At 40.3% G+C, this 20,920-nt stretch overlaps 2 protein-coding genes across 2 annotated transcripts in view; both read left to right on the top strand.

The window, feature by feature from the left end:
• The window catches only part of LOC137200598 (zinc finger protein ZFP2-like), a 39,754-nt gene that overhangs the window by 4,220 nt on the left and 14,614 nt on the right, over positions 1 to 20,920 (top strand). The window lies entirely within an intron of this gene.
• On the top strand, positions 57 to 13,508 carry LOC137201483 (zinc finger protein 729-like). Its single transcript, XM_067616563.1, has 7 exons — positions 57 to 362; positions 2,323 to 3,351; positions 4,852 to 5,031; positions 6,138 to 7,923; positions 8,455 to 8,516; positions 8,828 to 9,004; positions 10,327 to 13,508. The coding sequence occupies exons 1-7, from the start codon at positions 191 to 193 to the stop codon at positions 12,579 to 12,581; spliced, it is 5,661 nt and encodes a 1,886-aa protein (XP_067472664.1). The 5' UTR covers positions 57 to 190; the 3' UTR covers positions 12,582 to 13,508.

The following is a 20,920-nucleotide window of genomic DNA, read 5'->3' on the forward strand; positions in this document are numbered from 1 at the left end:
ATGACACTGAGACGTCTCGTTACAACAAGCGGAACGAAAAACCACAAGATTCCGCTGTCGGAACTTAACAGTGTAACATCCAGCGGAAGTAAACAACACAGGAGCTAGTCACGTAGGTTGCTAGGTGTCCTGTGCTCGGAAGAAGTCTCTCAGTAGGACAGAAATACATCTAACTTGTAATTAAACAACAATGTCTTCAGTTGAGTGTTTGAGAGAGTTCATCAACGAGCGACTAACTGCTGCTGCTGAAGAAATATTCGGAGTTTTTCAAAAAACTATCGTCGAGTACGAGGAAGAGATCAATCGTCAACGCAGACTGCTGGACATCATTTGGAAACCTGAAATAAAGTTACACAGAATAGGTCTGTAAAACCTTAATTATTTTAAAAATAAAACATAGGAATCAGCGTTATAGCACCACAGTGGTTAAATCATATACATTTCAGTTATTTGCTCGTATGGCTACGACGCTTATCTTCTGCTTCAGGTTTGAGGGAAAAGTTAGTGGAAATAATAAGAAAAGATGATAAATAATCATTTAGCGGCAGATTCTTCGTTTTTGCACCACTTACACCTGTGAAAAGGTGTTAGGCATCGTAGCAAAAGCCTTAACGCTGTTTAAACGCACTTTCAGATCTGTGAAACAAAGAGACTCATTAAAGCAATGATTTGAAACTCCAGATTTCACAAATCTAAGTACAGTGGTTTTTAAGCTGGACCTGGTCCAATCCGGTCTGGATGGAGAAATATTAGTAAACTCAGTCGTTTGTCTGTTTTAATAGCCAAACAAAAGTAAGTGTTATTGGAACCAAATCATACTTCATATTTATTACCCCATATCCGTATAAGAAACAGCAATCACATTCATAATCACAGATCACATTTGGTTGAGGGGGGATGGGGGTTAAAGGTGGAGAGTTAGGCTGAAATCACACCAAATCAGGCGTTACAGCAAAAACGCCAGTCCTCCAATTCATTTGAATGGGGGTAGTGAGTTTAGACTGCGGGTGTGGGGGCGGAAGGGGCGCTGCAGCAGCCTGCGGGGAGAAAGTTGAACAAGAATCAACTTTTGGAGAGTCACACTGCAGTGGTCAGTCACAGCCAGCGATCAGACTGATCAGAGCTATATAACCCTGCCATTAGGGAGGACAATGATGTTACTAGGAAGAAGGGAGGACGTTTCTCTTCATTTGATAACGTTAAAAGTAAAGTTAGGCTTTACTGACAGCTTCCTGACTCATTTTGATGATGATGAGAGGAATAAATTATTTCACAGTGGCTACAAATAAACACACCCACACAACCAGATTTGGGCTGAATACGGCCTTTCAGGTAGGAAGGTTTAGCGCGTAGCTTCTCTTTCTTGGGCAGACAAAACTTTCCTCCCAAACAGGCTCTGGGTATAAACACACTTCCTCAGCCCAGGATTGTTCGGGGTGATCCAGGAAAATCCAGGCGGTTCTTTTTACTACTGCCACTCTCTTTTACTTTTATGTAGTTTGCTGTTTTTCTTTAAGAGGTTGCGTAGGTTGTCCAGAAACTGGATTAAGTTTAGTTATTTCCTCCTTTTCACTCTCACTCCTCTCTGCCTGCCTCCATGCTGCTTTTGTCAGTTTCCCCTCCCCCCCAGCTCACACGTGTGTCTCATTCATCACCTCTTCTATACCACTTCCCTTTCTTTTCCTTGTAGAAGGTAAAGTGCTATGCTGCTCTTCTTACCTCACCCCCTTTCTGCCACGCTATGATGTCTAAAACCTTTTCTCAAGTGTCAGTGGTGCAAAAACAGAGAATAAGCTCCTAAATATCATTATTTACCCTTAACTTTCCCCTCAACTTTTCCCTTAACCGCGAATCGAAAGCTAACTTCAGCATCATCGAATGTATGCATTTGTGGTAGAACTCCCTGATAAGGCACCTTTTTATAAAGGGTTCATAAGCATTAATTAATGGCTTAATTGATGGTTAATAAATCATTTTCTTGTGCTTTATAAATAATTTGTAATCCATTAATAAAAGTGTTTTTTGGATTGCCAGGTTGTGAAAACTCCCTCCTTTCTTTATCTAATTCTTGAGGAACACACTTCCAATGTACCGTTCAACCACTTACTGATGATTCAGACAATATGATAGACTAACCTTTAATTGATAACTTTTAAGACCTCATAACAAGTCAGAAAGTCATTTAACCCTCAATGAATGTTTCATAATAATCAACAGTCCTGCAGGTATAAATGATCATGAATCATTAATAAAAGGTTATTGTGTTATGTATTATGTGTGTTAATGTTAATGCTTTACCTTTTCCCCCTTCTGTCCCTCCAGAGCTCCCACAGCAACATGTCTGTAAGGAGGATCTTGCTGACCAGCAGCTATTTAACCAGGAGAGGAACTCCAGTCTGGACCAAGAGGACCCAGAGCCTCCACAGATTAAAGACGAACAGGATGAACTCTGCAACAGTCTGGAGGGAGAGCAGCTGGTGCTGAAGCAGGAGACCAAAACCTTTATGTTGACTCCTACTTGTGAGGAAAGTGACAACAGTGAAGATCAGACTCTGGACTTGAGTCCTGATGAAACTCAAAGTGCAACAGAAAATGAGCATGTTGTCAGCATGTCAGTTAAAAGCTCAGTGGTACCAGAACCAAACAGTGATGACCAGCTCCTCTCTCACAACTCTCATGTAGCTGAGAGCCAAGATCACAAAGGAGGCAAACAAGGAGACTCAGGATCAACTGGGAATACGGAGACAAAACCCCAGAAGAGCCATCATAAAAGTAAAAAAAAAAAAAGGACTCAATTGAATAACCACACAGGTAAAAAGGTGTTGAATTGTGACACTTGTGGGAGAGCTTTTAAGCGTGTTTCCCATTTGAATAGACATCGCAAAGTCCACACAGGCGAGAGGCCGTACCCATGTAACACTTGTGAGAAAAGATTCTTTGAGCTGAATATATTAAAAGTGCATATGAGAATCCACACAGGTGAGAGGCCGTACCCATGTACCTTTTGTGAGAAAAGATTTACTTATCTGTACGCATTAAAAGCGCATACGAGAATCCACACAGGTGAGAAGCCATACAAATGTAACACTTGTGAGAAAAGATTCATTGAGCAGAGTTCATTAAAAGCGCATATGAGAACCCACACAGGTGAGAAGCCGTACCCATGTACCTTTTGTGAGAAAAGATTTACGTATCTGTACGCATTAAAACTGCATATGAGAATCCACACAGGTGAGAAGCCGTACAATTGCAAAACTTGTGGAAAAGATTTCTCACGTGGAGATTATTTGAAGATTCACATGAGAACACACAGTAGGAAAAGATTGTCAGATGTCAGACTTGAAAAGACACATTAGAATTCTCCAGATGAGAAGCCGTATCATTGGAAAACATGAGGGAGAGCTTTGTGTTGACTTGACAATCTACATGAGAACCTGCTGCAACACAGAGAAGATTCTGTCATGTGTGAAGTGGAAAAGCATATAAGATTACCACACATACCTGTAGCCTTGTACGTGTGAAACATTGCAGAGGATTCAGTTATAATACAATCACATAATGGCAGCACATGTTGACAAAAAACAAATAAACAGGACAAACAATTGAGCTGAAACTCCTGTATGCAAGTGTTCACCAACATCTTTATAAATGAATGTAAAATATTCTCCATGAAGAAGAGTTCAGAATATCTTCATGTAAGCTGTACATTGTCAACAGTGTCTTTTTGTCTGCAGTGTTTTTTTTTAAATTTTATAATTTTAATGTGTTTTCCTCCCAGTTTAACCTGAGAAAAAATGTTAATGTTAATTGTCAACAGTGCTATCAAGTGTATTCAAACTACAACCTGTTTTTTTTTTTTTCCTTCATGTTACTGTAACTACTAATTTTACTGTTCACTCCAGCATTTCATTGACAAATTTGGATGCAGTATAGTTTCATATTGGGCCTCTAAGTTGTCATTTAGTCAACTAGAGTCTTCTTGTCTGCAGTGTTTTTTTTAAATTTTATCATTTTAATGTATTTTCCTCCCAGTTTAACCTGAGAAAAAATGTTAATTGTTTGCTGCTTTAGTGATGACGCACAAATTACAGATGATGTTTTGATGCTGAGATTCTTTTTGTTTTTGTTTTCAATCTTATAATTTGTTTGTATTTTTTCCCAGTTTAACTTGAGATAAAATGTTTGTTGTTTTCTGCTTTAGAGATGAAACACAATTTGTAGATGATGTACGACAGGCCAATGGCTCCTCAAGAAACAACACATGATTTTTGTGTGTGTCCCTCTAGTTATATTGATGAACTGCACAGGTCTATAGGTCAACATGGAAAGCTGCTATCTTTTACTCTGGTTAGTATACTGCCTTAAATCAAGAAGTCTCCACTGCAGAAAAAGACTGAAGCTACTATGTAACTATGTTAATCAACAAAAACAAAAGAAAATAAAACAGAACAAACAACAACAAAAAAAGAGCTTTGAAATAAATGTCCAATACAAAATGTTGCATTTCTTTGAGTAATTGATGTCAAAACTGCACAAAATGGATAAATTCAAGTGCAAGTACCTCGAACCTTTATGAATGAATTTTCTCATGTCCGAGTTACGAGTTCTTATGTCTAGTTTAAACACAAAACCTCTGTGCAGTTACTGCTGCTTATTTATAAGCCACAAATGACACTGAGACATCTCGTTTCAACAAGCGGAACGAAAAACCACAAGATTCCGCTGTCGGGAACTTAACAGTGTAACATCCAGCGGAAGTAAACAACACAGGAGCTAGTCACGTTGGTTGCTAGGTGTCCTGTGCTTGGAAGAAGTCTCTCAGTAGGACAGAAATACATCTCACTTGTAATTAAACAACAATGTCTTCAGTTGAGTGTTTGAGAGAAATCATCAACGAGCGACTAACTACTGCTGCTGAAGAAATATTCGGAGTTTTTCAAAAAACTATCGTCGAGTACGAGGAAGAGATCGATCGTCAGCGCAGACTGCTTGCTATTGTTTGGAAACCTGAAATAAAGTTATACAGAACAGGTCTGTAAAACCTTAATTATTTTAAAAATAAAACATAGGAATCAGCGTTATAGCACCACAGTGGTTAAATCATATACTTGCAGTTATTTGCTCCGATGGCTACGACGCTTATCTTCTGCTTCAGGTTTGAGGGAAAAGTCGGTGGAAATAACAAAAAAATCTCTATCCAGACCAATCCGGTCACATTTAAATTCAGTTCCTTTTTGTTATAGAGATTGTTGTGAGTTGTGAGTTAAGAGATTAAATTCAGTTCAGTTCAGCTGAATTGTGCGATATGTGTGGGTTTTTTTTTTTTTTGGGGGGGGGGGGGGGGGAGTGGAGTAGGTTCAGTTTGGTTGAGGGGGGATGGGGGTTAAAGGTGGAGAGTTAGGCTGAATTCACACCAAATCAGGCGTTACAGCAAAAACGCTTTTGTCAGTTTCCCCTCCCCCCCAGCTCACACGTGTGTCTCATTCATCTCCTCTTCTATACCACTTCCCTTTCTTTTCCTTCTGGAAGGTAAAGTGCTATACTGTTATACGCTATGATGTCTAAAACCTTTTTCTCAAGTGTCAGTGGTGCAAAAACAGAGAATAAGCTCCTAAATATCATTATTTACCCTTAACTTTCCCCTCAACTTTTCCCTTAACCCCGAATCGAAAGCTAACTTCAGCATCATTGAATGTATGCATTTGTGGTAGAACTCTCTGATAAGGCACCTTTTTATAAAGGGTTCATAAGCATTAATTAATGGCTTAATTGATGGTTAATAAATCATTTTCTTGTGCTTTTATAAATAATTTATAATCCATTAATAAAAGTGTTTTTTGGATTGCCAGGTTGTGAAAACTCCCTCCTTTCTTTATCTAATTCTTGAGGAACACACTTCCAATGTACCGTTCAACCACTTACTGATGATTCAGACAATATGATAGACTAACCTTTAATTGATAACTTTTAAGACCTCATAGCAAGTCAGAAAGTCATTTAACCCTCAATGAATGTTTCACAATAATCAACAGTCCTGCAGGTATAAATGATCATGAATCATTAATAAAAGGTTATTGTGTTATGTATTATGTGTGTTAATGTTAATGCTTTACCTTTTCCCCCTTTTGTCCCCCCAGAGCTCCCACAGCAGCATGCCTGTAAGGAGGGGGAGGTTCTTGCTGACCAGCAGCTCTGTAACCAGGACAGGAACTGCAGTCTGGACCAAGAGGACCCAGAGCCTCCACAGATTAAAGAGGAACAGGAGGAACTGTACACCAGTCTGGAGGTAGAAGAGCTGGTACTGAAGCAGGAGACTGAAACCTTTATGTTGACTCCTACTTGTGAGGAAAGTGACAACAGTGAAGATCAGACTCTGGACTTGAGTCCTGATGAAACTCAGAGTGCAGCAGAGAATGAGCATGTTGTCAGCATGTCAGTTAAAAGCTTAGTGGTACCAGAACCAAACAGTGATGATCAGCTCCTCTCTCACAACTCTCATGTAGCTGAGAGCCAAGATCACAAAGGAGGCAAACAAGGAGACTCAGGATCAACTGGAAACACAGAGACAAAACCACAGAAGAGACATCATAACAGCAACAGTCACACGAACGACCTAGAGTCTCCAGAGATTAAAGAGGAACAGGAGGACCTCTACACCAGTCTGGAGGTAGAAGAGCTGGTACTGAAGCAGGAGACTGAAACCTTTATGTTGACTCCAACTTGTGAGGAAAGTGACAACGGTGAAGATCAGACTCTGGACTGGAGTCCTGATGAAACTGAGAGTGCAACAGAGAAAGAGCATGTTGTCAGCACGTCAGTTAAAAGCTCTGTGGTACCAAACAGTGATGACTGGCTCCTCTCTCACATCTCTCATGTAGCTGAGAGCCAAGATCACATAGGAGGCAAACAAGTAGACTCAGGATCAACTAGCAATACAGAGCCAAAACGACAGAAGAGCCATCGTAAAAGTAAAAGTCACAGTAACAATGTATGTAACACTACCATGTCAAAGTTTCAGACTCACAAAGGTAAAAAGATTTTGAAGTGTGACACTTGTGGAAAAGCTTTTAAGTATATTTCCCAATTGAATAGACACCTGACAATCCACACAGGTGAGAAGCCGTATTCATGTAACTCTTGTGAAAAAAGATTCTCATTGCCAGCTGCATTAACCCTGCATATGAAAGTCCACACCGGTGAGAAGCCGTACCCCTGCAACACTTGTGGGAGAAGATTTACTCAAATGGCAAAAGTGAAAAGGCACATGAGAACACATACAGGTGAGAAGCCATACCCATGTAACAGTTGTGAGAAAAGATTTTCTCATCTGCACGCATTAAAAGCGCATACGACAATCCACACAGGTGAGAGGCCGTACCCATGTAACACTTGTGAGAAAAGATTTATTTATCCGCACGCATTAAAAACGCATATGAGAATCCACACAGGTGAGAGGCCGTACCCATGTAACATTTGTGAGAAAAGATTTACTTATCCGCACGCATTGAAAACACATACAAGAATCCACACAGGTGAGAGGCCGTACCCATGTAACATTTGTGGGAAAAGATTCTCTGTGACGAGCGCAGTGAAAGTGCATATGAGAATCCACACAGGTGAGAAGCCGTACACATGTAACACTTGTGAGAAAAAATTCGCTCAGCTGACCGTATTACAAATGCATATGAGAATCCACACAGGTGAGAAGCCGTACTCATGTAACATTTGTGAGAAAAGATACTCTCAAACGGGCCAATTAAAATATCATATGAGAACACACACAGGTGAGAGGCCATACTCATGTAAAATTTGTGAGAAAAGATTCTCTCAAACGGGCACATTAAAACGTCATATGAGAGTCCACACAGGTGAGAAGCCGTACCCACGTAATTCAATTCAGTTCAATTCAATTTTATTTACATAGTGCCAAATCACAAGAAAAGGCATATCAGGGCACTCTTCAGACGTTGCAGGATTCAGTTGTAGTGATTCATTGATAAAACATGCAAGAACATATAATGGCAGCACATGTTGACAAAAAACAATCCATGAACAGGACAAACACTTGAGCCGAAACTCTTGTATGCAAGTGTTCACCAACATCTTTGTAAATTAATATAAAACATTCTCCATGAAGAGGGGTTCAGAATATCTTCATGTAAGTTGTACACTGTCAACAATGCTTTTTTTTTCTTCATGTTACTGTTGACAAAAACATTTGTATTTTTTCTAGGTTCGAGATAAACTTTTTGTTGTCAAAAGTTTTTTATTAACAATAAAATATTTTTTCATGATGGCTTTTCAAACTGATATTCGTGGTTTTATTGATTGGATGATTAGGAAAACTAAAAATGACATTAAACCTGCAGTGCAGAACTTTTGTCTCCCCTCCTAAGAGTGACGACACAAATACTGTCGACGTCATCACCACAGACCTGATACTTTTTAAATCAGTCGCCCCACCCTGGTGACGCAACGCCACTGGGGGCGCGCTGAGAAGAGGAGAGTCCGTCCCAGTCAGCAGTTGCAAACCAATCACTGCTGGTTGATGTAAATCACATCATTGCCTGTGTGCTAGCGCGGAAAAATTGCCACAGACATCAGATTTAAAAACTGTGGTGCTGCTTATCTATAAGCCACAAATGACACTGAGACAACTCGTTACAACAAGCGGAACGAAAAAACATGAGATTCCGCTGTCGGGATTTATCAGTGTAACATTCAGCGGAAGTAAACAACACAGGCGCTAGTCGCGTTAGCTTATTGGCATCCTGTGCTTGGAAGAAGTCTCTCAGCAGAACAATGAGATATCTTATTTGTAATTAAGCAGCGATGTCTTCAGTTGAGTGTTTGAGAGAGTTCATGAGCGAGCGACTAACTTCTGCTGCTGAAGAAATATTCCGGGTTTTTCAAAGAACTATCGTCGATTACGAGGTAGAGATCGATCGTCAGCGCAGACTGCTGGACATCGTTTGGAAACCTGAAATAAAGTTACACAGAACAGGTATGTAAAATTAATTTAACATAAAACATAGGAATCAGCGTTATAACACCACAGTGGTTAAAAGATATACTTGTAATTATTTGCTCGGGTGTGTAGGACGCTTAAGTTAGCTTCTGAGAGGGGGAGGTTAAGGGGGGAAAGTTATGAGAAACAATTACAATAAAAATGAAAAATAAGAATATTTAGCGGCTGATTGTCCGTTTGTGTAACACCTACACGTGTGAAAAACGGTTAGACATCGTAGCAAAAGCCTTAATACTGTTTAAAATCACGTTCAGATTTGTGAAAGCTTTATTTTGCTTTTGAAAAGAGAAAAAAGGATGATTTCACTGATATTTCTCCATCTAGACGACGTTAGACCAGGTCCAGATCAAGAACCACTGTATTTGGACTTGTCAAATCTGGATTAGATTAACAAGAAGACTACAGAGACCAATTAAAACACGGATATTTGAAAGTCCAGATTTGACAAGTCTAAGGTCAGTGATTTTTGATCTGGACCTGGTCTGATGTTGTCTTGATGGAGAAATATCAGTGAACTCGACGTTTTCTCTGTTTTCAAAAGCAGAATATAGGCTTTACAAGTATTAAAATGAAGTTACACAACGTAAAGGCTTTTGCTATGTCTAATACTAATTCACAAGTTTAAGTGGTGCAAACATGGAGAATCAACTTCTAAATATCATTATTTAAGTTTCCCTTAACTTTCCCCTTAACTTTTCCCTTAACCCTGAATCGAAAGCTAACATCAGCGTCATCGGATGTCTGCATTTTTGGTAGAATAAGGCACCTTTTATAAAGACTTCATAAGCATTAATTAATTGTTTAATTAATAGTTAGTAAGTCATTTACTAGTGTTTTATAAGTGCTTTTTAAGTGTAGTTTTTAGGTTGCCAGGTTGTGAAAAATCTCTCCTTCCGATACCACAATAACGTTTGCTTTATCTAATTCTTTAGGAGGACAGTTCCAATGTACCGTTCAACCACTTACTGATGATTTAGACAATGTGATAGACTAACCCTTGATTAATAACTTTTAAGACCTGATAACAAGTCAGAAAATCATTCAACCCTCAATTAATGTTTTATATCAATAAACAGTCCTGCAGGTATAAATGATTATGAATTACTGATAAAGGTTTATTGTGCTAATGTATTATATGTGTTAATGTTAATGGTTTATTAAACATTTATCAAGCCTTAGTGAATGATTTATTAACTATTGATTAAGCCATTAATTAATGCTTATAAACCCTTTATACAGGGTACCTTATCAGAAAGCGGTACCACATTTTTTACCTTTTCCCCTTTTTGTCCCTCCAGAGCTCCCACAGCAACATGTCTGTAAGGAAGAGGAGGTTCTCGCTGACCAGCAGTTCTGTGACCAGGAGAGGAACTGCTGTCTGGACCAAGAGGACCCAGAGCCTCCACAGATTAAAGAGGAACAGGAGGAACTGTACACCAGTCTGGTGGTAGAAGAGCTGGTACTGAAGCAGGAGACTGAAACCTTTATGTTGATTCCAACTTGTGAGGAAAGTGACAACGGTGAAGATCAGACTCTGGACTGGAGTCCTGATGAAACTCAGAGTGCAACAGAGAAAGAGCATGTTGTCAGCATCTCAGTTAAAAGCTTAGTGGTACCAGAACCAAACAGTGATGACCAGCTCCTCTCTTACAACTCTCATGTAGCTGAGAGCCAAGATCACAAAGGAGGCAAACAAGGAGACTCGGGATCAACTGGAAATGTAGAGACAAAACCACAGAAGAGACATCATAACAGCAACAGTCACACGAACGACCCAGAGCCTCCACAGATTAAAGAGGAACAGGAGGAACTCTACACCAGTCTGGTGGTAGAAGAGCTGGTACTGAAGCAGGAGACTGAAACCTTTATGTTGACTCCAACTTGTGAGGAAAGTGACAACGGTGAAGATCAGACTCTGGACTGGAGTCCTGATGAAACTGAGAGTGCAACAGAGAAAGAGCATGTTGTCAGCATCTCAGTTAAAAGCTTAGTGGTACCAGAACCAAACAGTGATGATCAGCTCCTCTCTTACAACTCTTATGTAGCTGAGAGCCAAGATCACAAAGGAGGCAAACAAGGAGACTCAGGATCAACTGGAAACACAGAGACAAAACCACAGAAGAGACATCATAACAGCAACAGTCACACGAACGACCTAGAGTCTCCAGAGATTAAAGAGGAACAGGAGGACCTCTACACCAGTCTGGAGGTAGAAGAGCTGGTACTGAAGCAGGAGACTGAAACCTTTATGTTGACTCCAACTTGTGAGGAAAGTGACAACGGTGAAGATCAGACTCTGGACTGGAGTCCTGATGAAACTGAGAGTGCAACAGAGAAAGAGCATGTTGTCAGCATCTCAGTTAAAAGCTCTGTGGTACCAAACAGTGATGACCGGCTCCTCTCTCACATCTCTCATGTAGCTGAGAGCCAAGATCACAAAGGAGGCAAACAAGTAGACTCAGGATCAACTAGCAATACAGAGCCAAAACGACAGAAGAGACATCGTAAAAGTAAAAGTCACAGTAACAATGTATGTAACACTACCATGTCAAAGTTTCAGACTCACAAAGGTAAAAAGATTTTGAAGTGTGACACTTGTGGAAAAGCTTTTAAGTATATTTCCCAATTGAATAGACACCTGACAATCCACACAGATGAGAAACCGTATTCATGTAACTCTTGTGAAAAAAGATTCTCTGTGCCAGGTGCATTAACCCTGCATATGAAAGTCCACACCGGTGAGAAGCCGTACCCCTGCAACACTTGTGGGAGAAGATTTACTCAAATGGCAAAAGTGAAAAGGCACATGAGAACACATACAGGTGAGAAGCCATACCCATGTAACACTTGTGAGAAAAGATTCTCTGAGCTGTGCGCATTAAAAGTGCATATGAGAGTCCACACAGGTGAGAAGCCGTACCCATGTAACACTTGTGAGAAAAAATTCTGTGATTTGGGTGCATTAAAACGGCATATGAGAGTCCACACAGGTGAAAAGCCATACCCATGTAACACTTGTGAGAAAAAATTCTCTCATCTGTGCGCATTACAAAAGCATATGAGAATCCACACAGGTGAGAAGCCATACCCATGTAACACTTGTGAGAAAAGCTTCTCTCAGCTGGGCGCATTAAAAGTGCATATGAGAATCCACACAGGTGAGAAGCCGTACACATGTAACATTTGTGAGAAAAGATTCTCTCAGCTGATCGTATTACAAACGCATATGAGAGTCCACACAGGTGAGAAGCCGTACCCATGTAACACTTGTGAGAAAAGATTCTCTCAGTTGGGTGCATTAAAAGTGCATATGAGAGTCCACACAGGTGAGAAGCCATACACATGTAACACTTGTGAGAAAAGCTTCGGTGATATGGGCGCATTAAAACGACATATGAGAGTCCACACAGGTGAGATGCTGTACAATTGCAAAACTTGTGAAAGAGGTTTCATGCGTAGAAATCAATTGAAGATCCACATGAGAACGCACAAGAGGGACAGGACTCTGTCAGATGTCAGACTTGGAAAGAGACATAAGAATTCATCCAGATGAGAAGCCATAGAATTGCAAAACATGAGGGAGAGCTTTGTGTTTGTTGTGGACATTTTGAGCGATGGTCAGCACCTCAGTGGAGAAAAGCAAACACGAGCCTTTTATGTCGTAAAGCTGAAAATGTTTATTGAAGGACTTAACGATCTACACAAGAATAACCTACTGCAACACTGAAAAGAGTTTGTCATGTGTCTGAATTGTTTGTCATGTGCCCCCCCCCACACACATCATCAAAAACACTGATAGACAACAACAAACAACAGGACGTAGTGGGCAGAGTGATTTAGAGGAGTACATTCAGCATGAAGGTCAAAGTGCAGAAGTCAAGTAAGCAGTCTGTGCAAATAAGCAATATCCAGACAACAATAAAACACTATTTACCATTTTACAATTGAATGGCAACAGGGACAAAGGAAACCATATATCTCTTAGTCCTCATAACAGGCACCCTCAACCGACGACCTGAAGGTAACAGTTCAAACTCTGTTCAAAGGGGGTGATCTTGGTACTCCAGGTATTTATAGCTGTCCACCAGCTCAATATCACACCTTTGTTGCTGGTTAGTACAGGACTAGGAGTCTCTCTAAATCTGATTATCATGTCTTTAGTTTTAGACACATTTAGTGTGAGAAAGGACTCTTCACACACTGGGACCTATCAGTCAAGAAGTACAGTATCCAGCCAACTAGATTAAAATCCAGTTTAAAAAGATGAATTAGCTATTCTGCTAGCAGATGTGGATGGATAGTGTTAAAAGCCGAGGAGAAATCTATAAATAGCCTGTCATAAGCTTTTGTCCCCTCGAGCTGGTGATACAGAAAATGTAGTAGTAGTGTGATAGTAGTATCCTCCACACCTCTACCTGGTCTGTATGCAAATGCAGGGGATCAAGGGATTTCTCAACCTACAATAAAACCTCGTTTTTAATGAGCCTCTCCAGTGTCATAATTAAAGATGTCAGCGCTACTGGTCTTAAGTCATTTAATGTTGCAGAGGCTTTAGTCTTAGGAAGTGATTGTGGACAATTGTGGAATGTTTCCATAACTTAGGGACCCTCTTTTGCTGAGGAGATAATGTAAAAATAAAATGAAAGATGCACAGCTGTTCAGCACAGGTTTTTAGAACCTGGCTGCAGATATCGTCAGGCCCAGGACTCTTTCTAGACTTGGTCAGTCTGAAGTGTTTTTCCACACTTCTGATATCAACAGCCAAAGCTGGAGGAGCTTGAGTGTTGTCCTTTAATGTAATCAGTGTATCAGTGAAGTCATGATTTTTATCACATCTTAATTGAAAAGCGTTCAACTCATCAGCCAACCAGGGCAATGTTCCTATTGCCTTTGCCATTAGACCCAGTCATAAATTTCATTTTGATAAAAAACAATTCTTAAACAGGATAAACAATTGAGCTGAAACTCTTTTAGGCAACATCTTTGTAAATTAATGTCAAATATTCTCCATGAAGAAGAGTTCAGAATATCTTCATGTAAGTTGTACATTGTCAACAATGCTATCGGGTTTTGTTAAATTAATGTTACTGTAGCTACTAATTTTACTGTACGCAACATAGTACAGTATACTATATACAGTATAATATACTATACGTTATCTGTTTTTTAGTGTTTTTTATTTCATTTTAGAATTTTAATGTATTTTTTCCCGGTTTAACCTGAAATAAAATGTTTGTTGTTTGTTTCTTTGGTGATCACACACTAATGGTAGATAATGTAACACTTTATGCACAATAAAATATTTTTTCATGATGGCTTTTTCAGACTGATATTTGTAATTTAATTGATTGGATGATTAGGAAAACTAAAAGCAACATTAATAGTAAGTGTTAGTAATACATAAATAAATGTCTAAATAAACATAAACAACAAAATGCTTTGTTTATGATCTCATCTAATTTATTTTAAAATTACTTTGCTTCATGAGGTGATAATATAATAATACCAGATTCATACATAGATGACTATTAATCCCAAAGGGAAGTTAGAGTGTTACAGCAGCCACTAAATTATATACAATAACTAAATTAACTAACTGAAATATAATTAGCTAAATAAACATAGATAATATAATTAAATTAACTAAGAATAGAGACTAGAGATATAACGTTAACTATAATATACCATTTGATGAGTATAAACTGCTCATTGATGTCAATATGTTATAGTACAGTGTACATTAGCGTGAGTCAGGTGGATATTGATGAGGTAGTAAGGTGTAGATATATTTAAATAATTATTGAACGTATATACATATGATAACAGTATATACAAACAGTACTTGAAAGCTTATCAAAATATGAATATGAAATATAACAGATGTGATGGACAATGTAATAAAATAAAAGTCCAAGTGAGCAGTCTGTCTTCACTGTCAGAGGAGTCCCCTCTCCTGACACAGTCAAGTCAATTTTATTCATATAGCGACAAATGATAAGTTATCTCAGGGCACTTTTATTGGAGCAGTTCTAGACCATACTCTTATTATTTACAGAGACCCAACAGTCCCCCACGAGCAAGCACTATGACGACAGCGGCAAGGAAAAACTCCCTTTTAATGGGAAGAAACCTTGAGCAGAATCAGGCTCTGGTTCAGTGGATGTGAAGGCTCATTTGTGAAGGAAGATGTTCATTGTTCAATTTATGAGCCATTTGATTACAAAGGAATGTTGTAAGTTAAGCCTTGTCATCATGATTTAATCAACAGGGCCTCTGTCTCTCTGACCTTCACGGTCTCTCATGAAGGATGTTTTATGTGGAGGCACCCAGAGGAAGAGATAAGGTGGCCTCGGATGGACAACAGCAGCTATCTTCGTTATTTACAATTTGAGTTCACTCTGACCCTGGGTGCCCTCTTTTCCGTCCCTTTCAGGTTGCATGATATGTGCTAATTTATAGGAACCGATTGTATCCTGTGCTCTTGTAAGTTTTTTGTGTGACTGTATCCATGTATACATTGTGCAAAAGGTTTTCTGACATCAGATGTTTGTTTTCAATAAACTTCATATATTCAAGTAAGAATCGACTGGAGTCTGGGGAGTTTCTTCATCTTTATTCTTCATCAAAGTGTTATTGGACAGATATTGATCAAGTACAAGATTTCTCCAATGGTGGCTGTAGCCCAGGCTCTAAAATGACACCCTGTAATATTAGAATTATCCCTTTAAAATAATTCATCTTAATTGAGAAGTTAATAATTCATTGGAAAGTCGTTAAAATCCTTGAAAACAATTCATTTTATTTAGAAACAAACAAATAATTAATTTAGGTTGATTATATACATTAAGAAAATAATAAGAAGAAGAACTATTTAAAAAGTGTTGGTATAGAAATAACATTTGGAGTAAATATCATTCAAATAACTCATATAAATGACTACATCTGTTGAAAGTTGTTTAAAATCGTGAAACTATGTGCATAAAGGGAGAAACACAGCCAACATTGTATTTTCCAAGCAGCAGTGAAGGGCTCAGTATGACAAGATCCCCAAATAACAAATCAATGAACCCCACTAGTCCCAGGTGATCGGCTGCAGTTCCGCTTCCTGTTATAACTTCCTGTTTTAAAAAACAACCTATGCTGGCTACCTCGAGTGCTGATGGGACATAGAGAAAATAAAATCTTTTGCCATCCGTTGGGTAAGAACTAAAAATGATCTTCTGAACGAAGTAATATTAATTCTAGATGATGTTAAACAGCTGCTGACCGCCATACTGTTGCATTTAAGATTGTAAAGCAGCGTGAGAGGCCAGATTTTGCGGGTCTGCCGAGGTGAAATGCTGTAAACCTTGTTCATACTTTGACTCAGCGGTGAGTAAAAACACTATAAAACCTGTTAAGATGACTGTAAGGCAGCTGATATTTATGTTAATTGGCGCTGATAGCCATTAAAAGGTGCTAATAGTGCTCTATCTGAGACTGTGTTTTGTGACGCTAATAGCGTGTTAACTTGAGCCTAGCCACTTAGCTGGCATGATTATTTGGTGTTACGTGCAATTTATGTTTATTTTATGTTTATGGTAATTAAAGAGGTTAATATTTAGTGCAATCTCTCACTGTTACCGGTGCAAGGAGAGACAATTAAGCACGTTAAGCCTTAATGCCTCATGTTACTATTAATGTTTACTGCATTTGATGCAATTTTGACCAAATTAAAGGGGTACTCCACAGTATGTTATTTTATTTTTGTGAAATGTACTTTTGTCAGTTACTTGTGTAACCACATAATTTTGAGTATTTGTAGATGGTTATTAATGTGTATTTGAACATGATTATAAGAAGCACTTTGAATGTATTTATAGTTACACAACTACAAATGAACACTTGAAACTAAAGATATATTTTTGTTGTACAACTAAACCTTTTTGAGAACATGATTGAACTAATTAATACAAAATATTATTATTAATTGGTAATAATTCATGGGAGATTAGAAAATGAACATGATTTATGCAGACAGCATGAATGTAATGAGATATTTGGATCTCATCTGGCCTGTCTCTAGGTCAGGTTTTTGGTGATACCATAAAGAAAAAGGGGACACAGCCAGTACTTCCTGCTGGACTCCTGCAAGGCTTCAGATCCCTAGACCCAGAGATTCCCAGTGTGAACTGGGTGGCGAGCCGAACCGAACCACTGGTATTGAACCTGAGATGCGTGCAGGGTTCCTTGGTTTCTCCTTTCTCACGGAACGTGTGGTAGGACTAAAATAGACAGTGATACACTGACATTTGGTCAGGGAAAAAAGGGCCCCAACGCAATAAGGACTAACTTTGGGAACAAAGGGTATCTTTTGTTTTATTTTGCCGGCTTTATTATTTTAGTTTGTTATTTTTCATACATTGTTCTTTCCAAAAAAAGCTGTTGTATTACATGTTGACTTTCAGCTTGAAATAACAAGTGGCCACAAACATACAAACCATTGTAGTCTGTGTCATTATTGATGTTCAAAATATTGGCTCTTAAAAGCTTAGTGTCTTCTGTTACTGGTCCAGTTATTACTATTGACTATTACTTACCTGTGCTCTGTTATTACATCGTAACAAGGGTTACAGAATTGGCGAGCCAGCCAGGAGCCAATTAATTTGAATATCAATACTGAAATCATGTCCAATATGGACTTTGTACAAAGGTATGATGTTAAAATCCCAAATGCAGTTATTGTTAATGGTCTGACACAGATAGCTGATCAAGATGAACAGGTAATTGACTATCTAAAGAAGTATGGCAAAATTGAGAGATCCCTTGTTGTTGATGATCTATCAGACGAACTCTACCAAAACCTGATCGTTGAGTACTCGAGTGGTTCAGCCTTGGAAGGCTTAGAACCTCACTTGCCGCTTACGTACACAGTACATAGCAATCCCCCCATTGCCTATGAAGTAAAGACACTAAGCAGTGTGTACACTACTAAGATCGGCAGCAATGTTACCAAGACATATCTGGCTGAGCTCAAGGAGCTGGCTAAGCAGAGTGGTAAAGATTATGGTGAGGTGCTGAAAGAAATGATGTCTCAGATAGGTGAAGATGTTGAAGCTATGCAACCCCGAGCTGAAGGCTCTCCCCCCATACCTGCTGAGCCCACTGTCTTCATACCTTCACCTCTGGGCCCTGAGCAACAGCCTCTCATCTCATTCTCAGATACATCACCAAGCAATAATGGCTTAGGTGCCACTGACTCTGCCCTACTCACAAATGAAAAGAGATTACCATCCCTTTCGTTAAGTGATATGAATCCACCTGAAGTCCAGAAGGTCGTGGTTGAGCACATCGTACGGAGACAGGATGCTGTCTCACAAGTACAATCCCCAGTGAGAATCCGCTCCTTCTCTGGAAAGGCCCCCAGACCTAATAATGAAACCGACTATGATACTTGGCGCTCACATATTGAGCTGCTCCAAACTGATTCCAGCATGTCCCCCCTGCAAATATCCAGAAAGATCTTTGAGAGCTTGCTCCCGCCCGCAGCTGACGTTGTCAAAGGGCTACGGCCTGAGTCACCCCCTTCAGCCTATCTACAGCTACTAGACTCAGCTTTTGGCACTGTGGAAGATGGGGAGGAACTTTTCGCTCAATTCCTTAACACCCTCCAAGATCTGGGTGAGAAGCCCTCCGCTTACCTCCATCGGCTGCAGCTAGTTTTAAACCTTGTGATAAAAAGGGGCGGTGTTGCACACGAGGAGGTAGACAGACACCTTCTTAAGCAGTTCTGCAGGGGGTGTTGGGATAATGCCTTGCTCAACACCCTGCAACTCGAGCAAAAGAAAAGTAGTCCACCCACATTTTCAGATCTCCTGCTAATGATACGCTCTGAAGAAGACAAACAACAAGCGAAAGCCAGTCGTATGAAAAAACATATGGGTGCTACAAAGCAGAAAGCCCAGTTGCAGTTCCATGGTGCATATGCCTGTGTGCCAGAGGAGAGTCATGAGATCAGCCTCAGTGCTATTGAGGACTTGAGGAAACAGGTGGTTAGTCTACAGAGTCAACTAACCTCATTCATGCAGTCGAAAAGGACAAAGGGGGGTGGCAACAAGGGAGCAGCTGGGAAGTTTCAGAGTAGAGTATCAGGGCCAGATGATGCCAAGACAGACATGCGAGAACCGATCAAAAAGAACCCGGCAAACAAACCCAAACCCGGGTACTGCTTCAACTGCGGGGAAGATGGACACATTGCTCCATCTTGCACCAGCACAGCAAACCCAGCTTTAGTAGCTGAAAAGAGGAAGCAGTTTGAGGAAAAGCAGCACAGGTGGGAAACACAAAATGGTCCCAGCCCGCCTTTAAACGAGTAACAGGCCCTGTTGCGGGACAAACAGGGGCTGAGGAGAGTCAACAACGTCCCCCAGATGTAAACAAACCCCCAGCTGCAAGAGTCAAAGCCCAATCCTGTTCCAGCCTGGAACATGTGTATCGAAACCCACCTTTCCGGCTTCCCAAGCGGCTGGTTGGCACCAAGAGTACGGCTCGAGTGACCATAAAAGACGAGGCAGTCAACTGCCTGCTTGACACAGGTTCACAAGTAACAACCATTCCTCAGTCGTTCTACAGACAACATCTTTCAGAGCAAGAGATCAAGCCATTATTCAACCTCCTAGAGGTAGAGGGAGCAGCGGGGCAGTCCGTCCCCTATTTGGGCTATGTTGAGTTGGCTGTAACTTTCCCAAAAGAACTTGTGGGGGCATCAGTTGATGTAAACACACTTGCCCTAGTCATACCTGACTTTGAAGCCGTCACAGAGCCCCTTGTGCTTATAGGCACTAATACCCTTGATGTGCTCTATGACATCTATTCCAAAACTGGAATGACACATCAGCCTACCCCGCATGGTTACAGAGCAGTCCTTAAAGTACTTGAGGTGAGACACAAGCGGGCAAACGACATCGAGCCCTGCGGTGTAGTGAGGCTACATGGGAAGAGCTCCCAAATCATTCCAGCTGGTGAAACTGTTGTACTGGAAGGAGTTGCTCCAATGAACGGGTTCCAGAGCGAGAAGTCCGTTCTTATCGAACATCCATCCTCATCCTCCTTGCCAGGTGGTTTGCTTGTTAAAGCTGCCCTGATTGATCTTCCCCAACGGCGGCCCAATAAGCTACCAGTTGTGATCTGTAATGAGTCTGATCATGATATTGCCATTCCTGCAAAGTGCACAATAGCACAGATCTGTACTTACCAGACCATATTGTTAAAGGAGCACAGTGTGGCCAAGGCACCTGAGCCACTCCAAGGGTCACCAGAGACAAAGCTCTCTCAAAAGCCTGCTCTAAGCTTTAACTTTGGCGAGTCCCCAGTCCCACCTGAGTGGAAAGAACGCATCACTCGGCAACTCAACAACATGCCTGACGTGTTTGCGCAACACGACTCGGACTTTGGCCGAACAGATAAGGTAACGCATCACATAAAGCTCTCAGATGAAACTCCCTTCAAACTGCGCCCTCGACCAATCCACCCGCAAGACCTTGAAGCAGTTCGGAAACACATCCAAGAGCTTCTTGATGCAGGAGTCATCAGAGAGTCGGAGTCACCATTCTCGTCACCAATTGTGGTGGTCAGGAAAAAAAATGGCCAGGTCCGCTTGTGCATAGATTACAGGCGTCTCAATCTCCAGACCATTAAGGATGCATATTCTCTCCCCAAACTCGAGGACACGTTCTGTGCTCTCAATGGCTCCCAGTGGTTCTCTGTCCTCGATTTAAAATCAGGGTTCTATCAGATAGAGGTTGAGGAGGCAGACAAACCAAAAACTGCTTTTGTGTGCCCTCTCGGGTTTTGGGAGTTCAATCGCATGCCTCAGGGAGTGATGAATGCTCCGAGCACATTTCAAAGATTAAT

This window comes from Thunnus thynnus, chromosome 2 (assembly GCF_963924715.1).
Source record: "Thunnus thynnus chromosome 2, fThuThy2.1, whole genome shotgun sequence".
In the NCBI taxonomy this organism is placed as follows: domain Eukaryota; kingdom Metazoa; phylum Chordata; class Actinopteri; order Scombriformes; family Scombridae; genus Thunnus; species Thunnus thynnus.

Coding starts and splice junctions, on each gene's coding strand:
- LOC137201483 (XM_067616563.1), top strand. CDS start 191: ATGTCTTCAGTTGAGTGTTTGAGAGAGTTCATCAACGAGCGACTAACT. Junction 3,352..4,851: donor TGTCAGACTTGAAAAGACAC/ATTAGAATTCTC, acceptor TCACTTGTAATT/AAACAACAATGTCTTCAGTT. Junction 5,032..6,137: donor AATAAAGTTATACAGAACAG/GTCTGTAAAACC, acceptor TTGTCCCCCCAG/AGCTCCCACAGCAGCATGCC.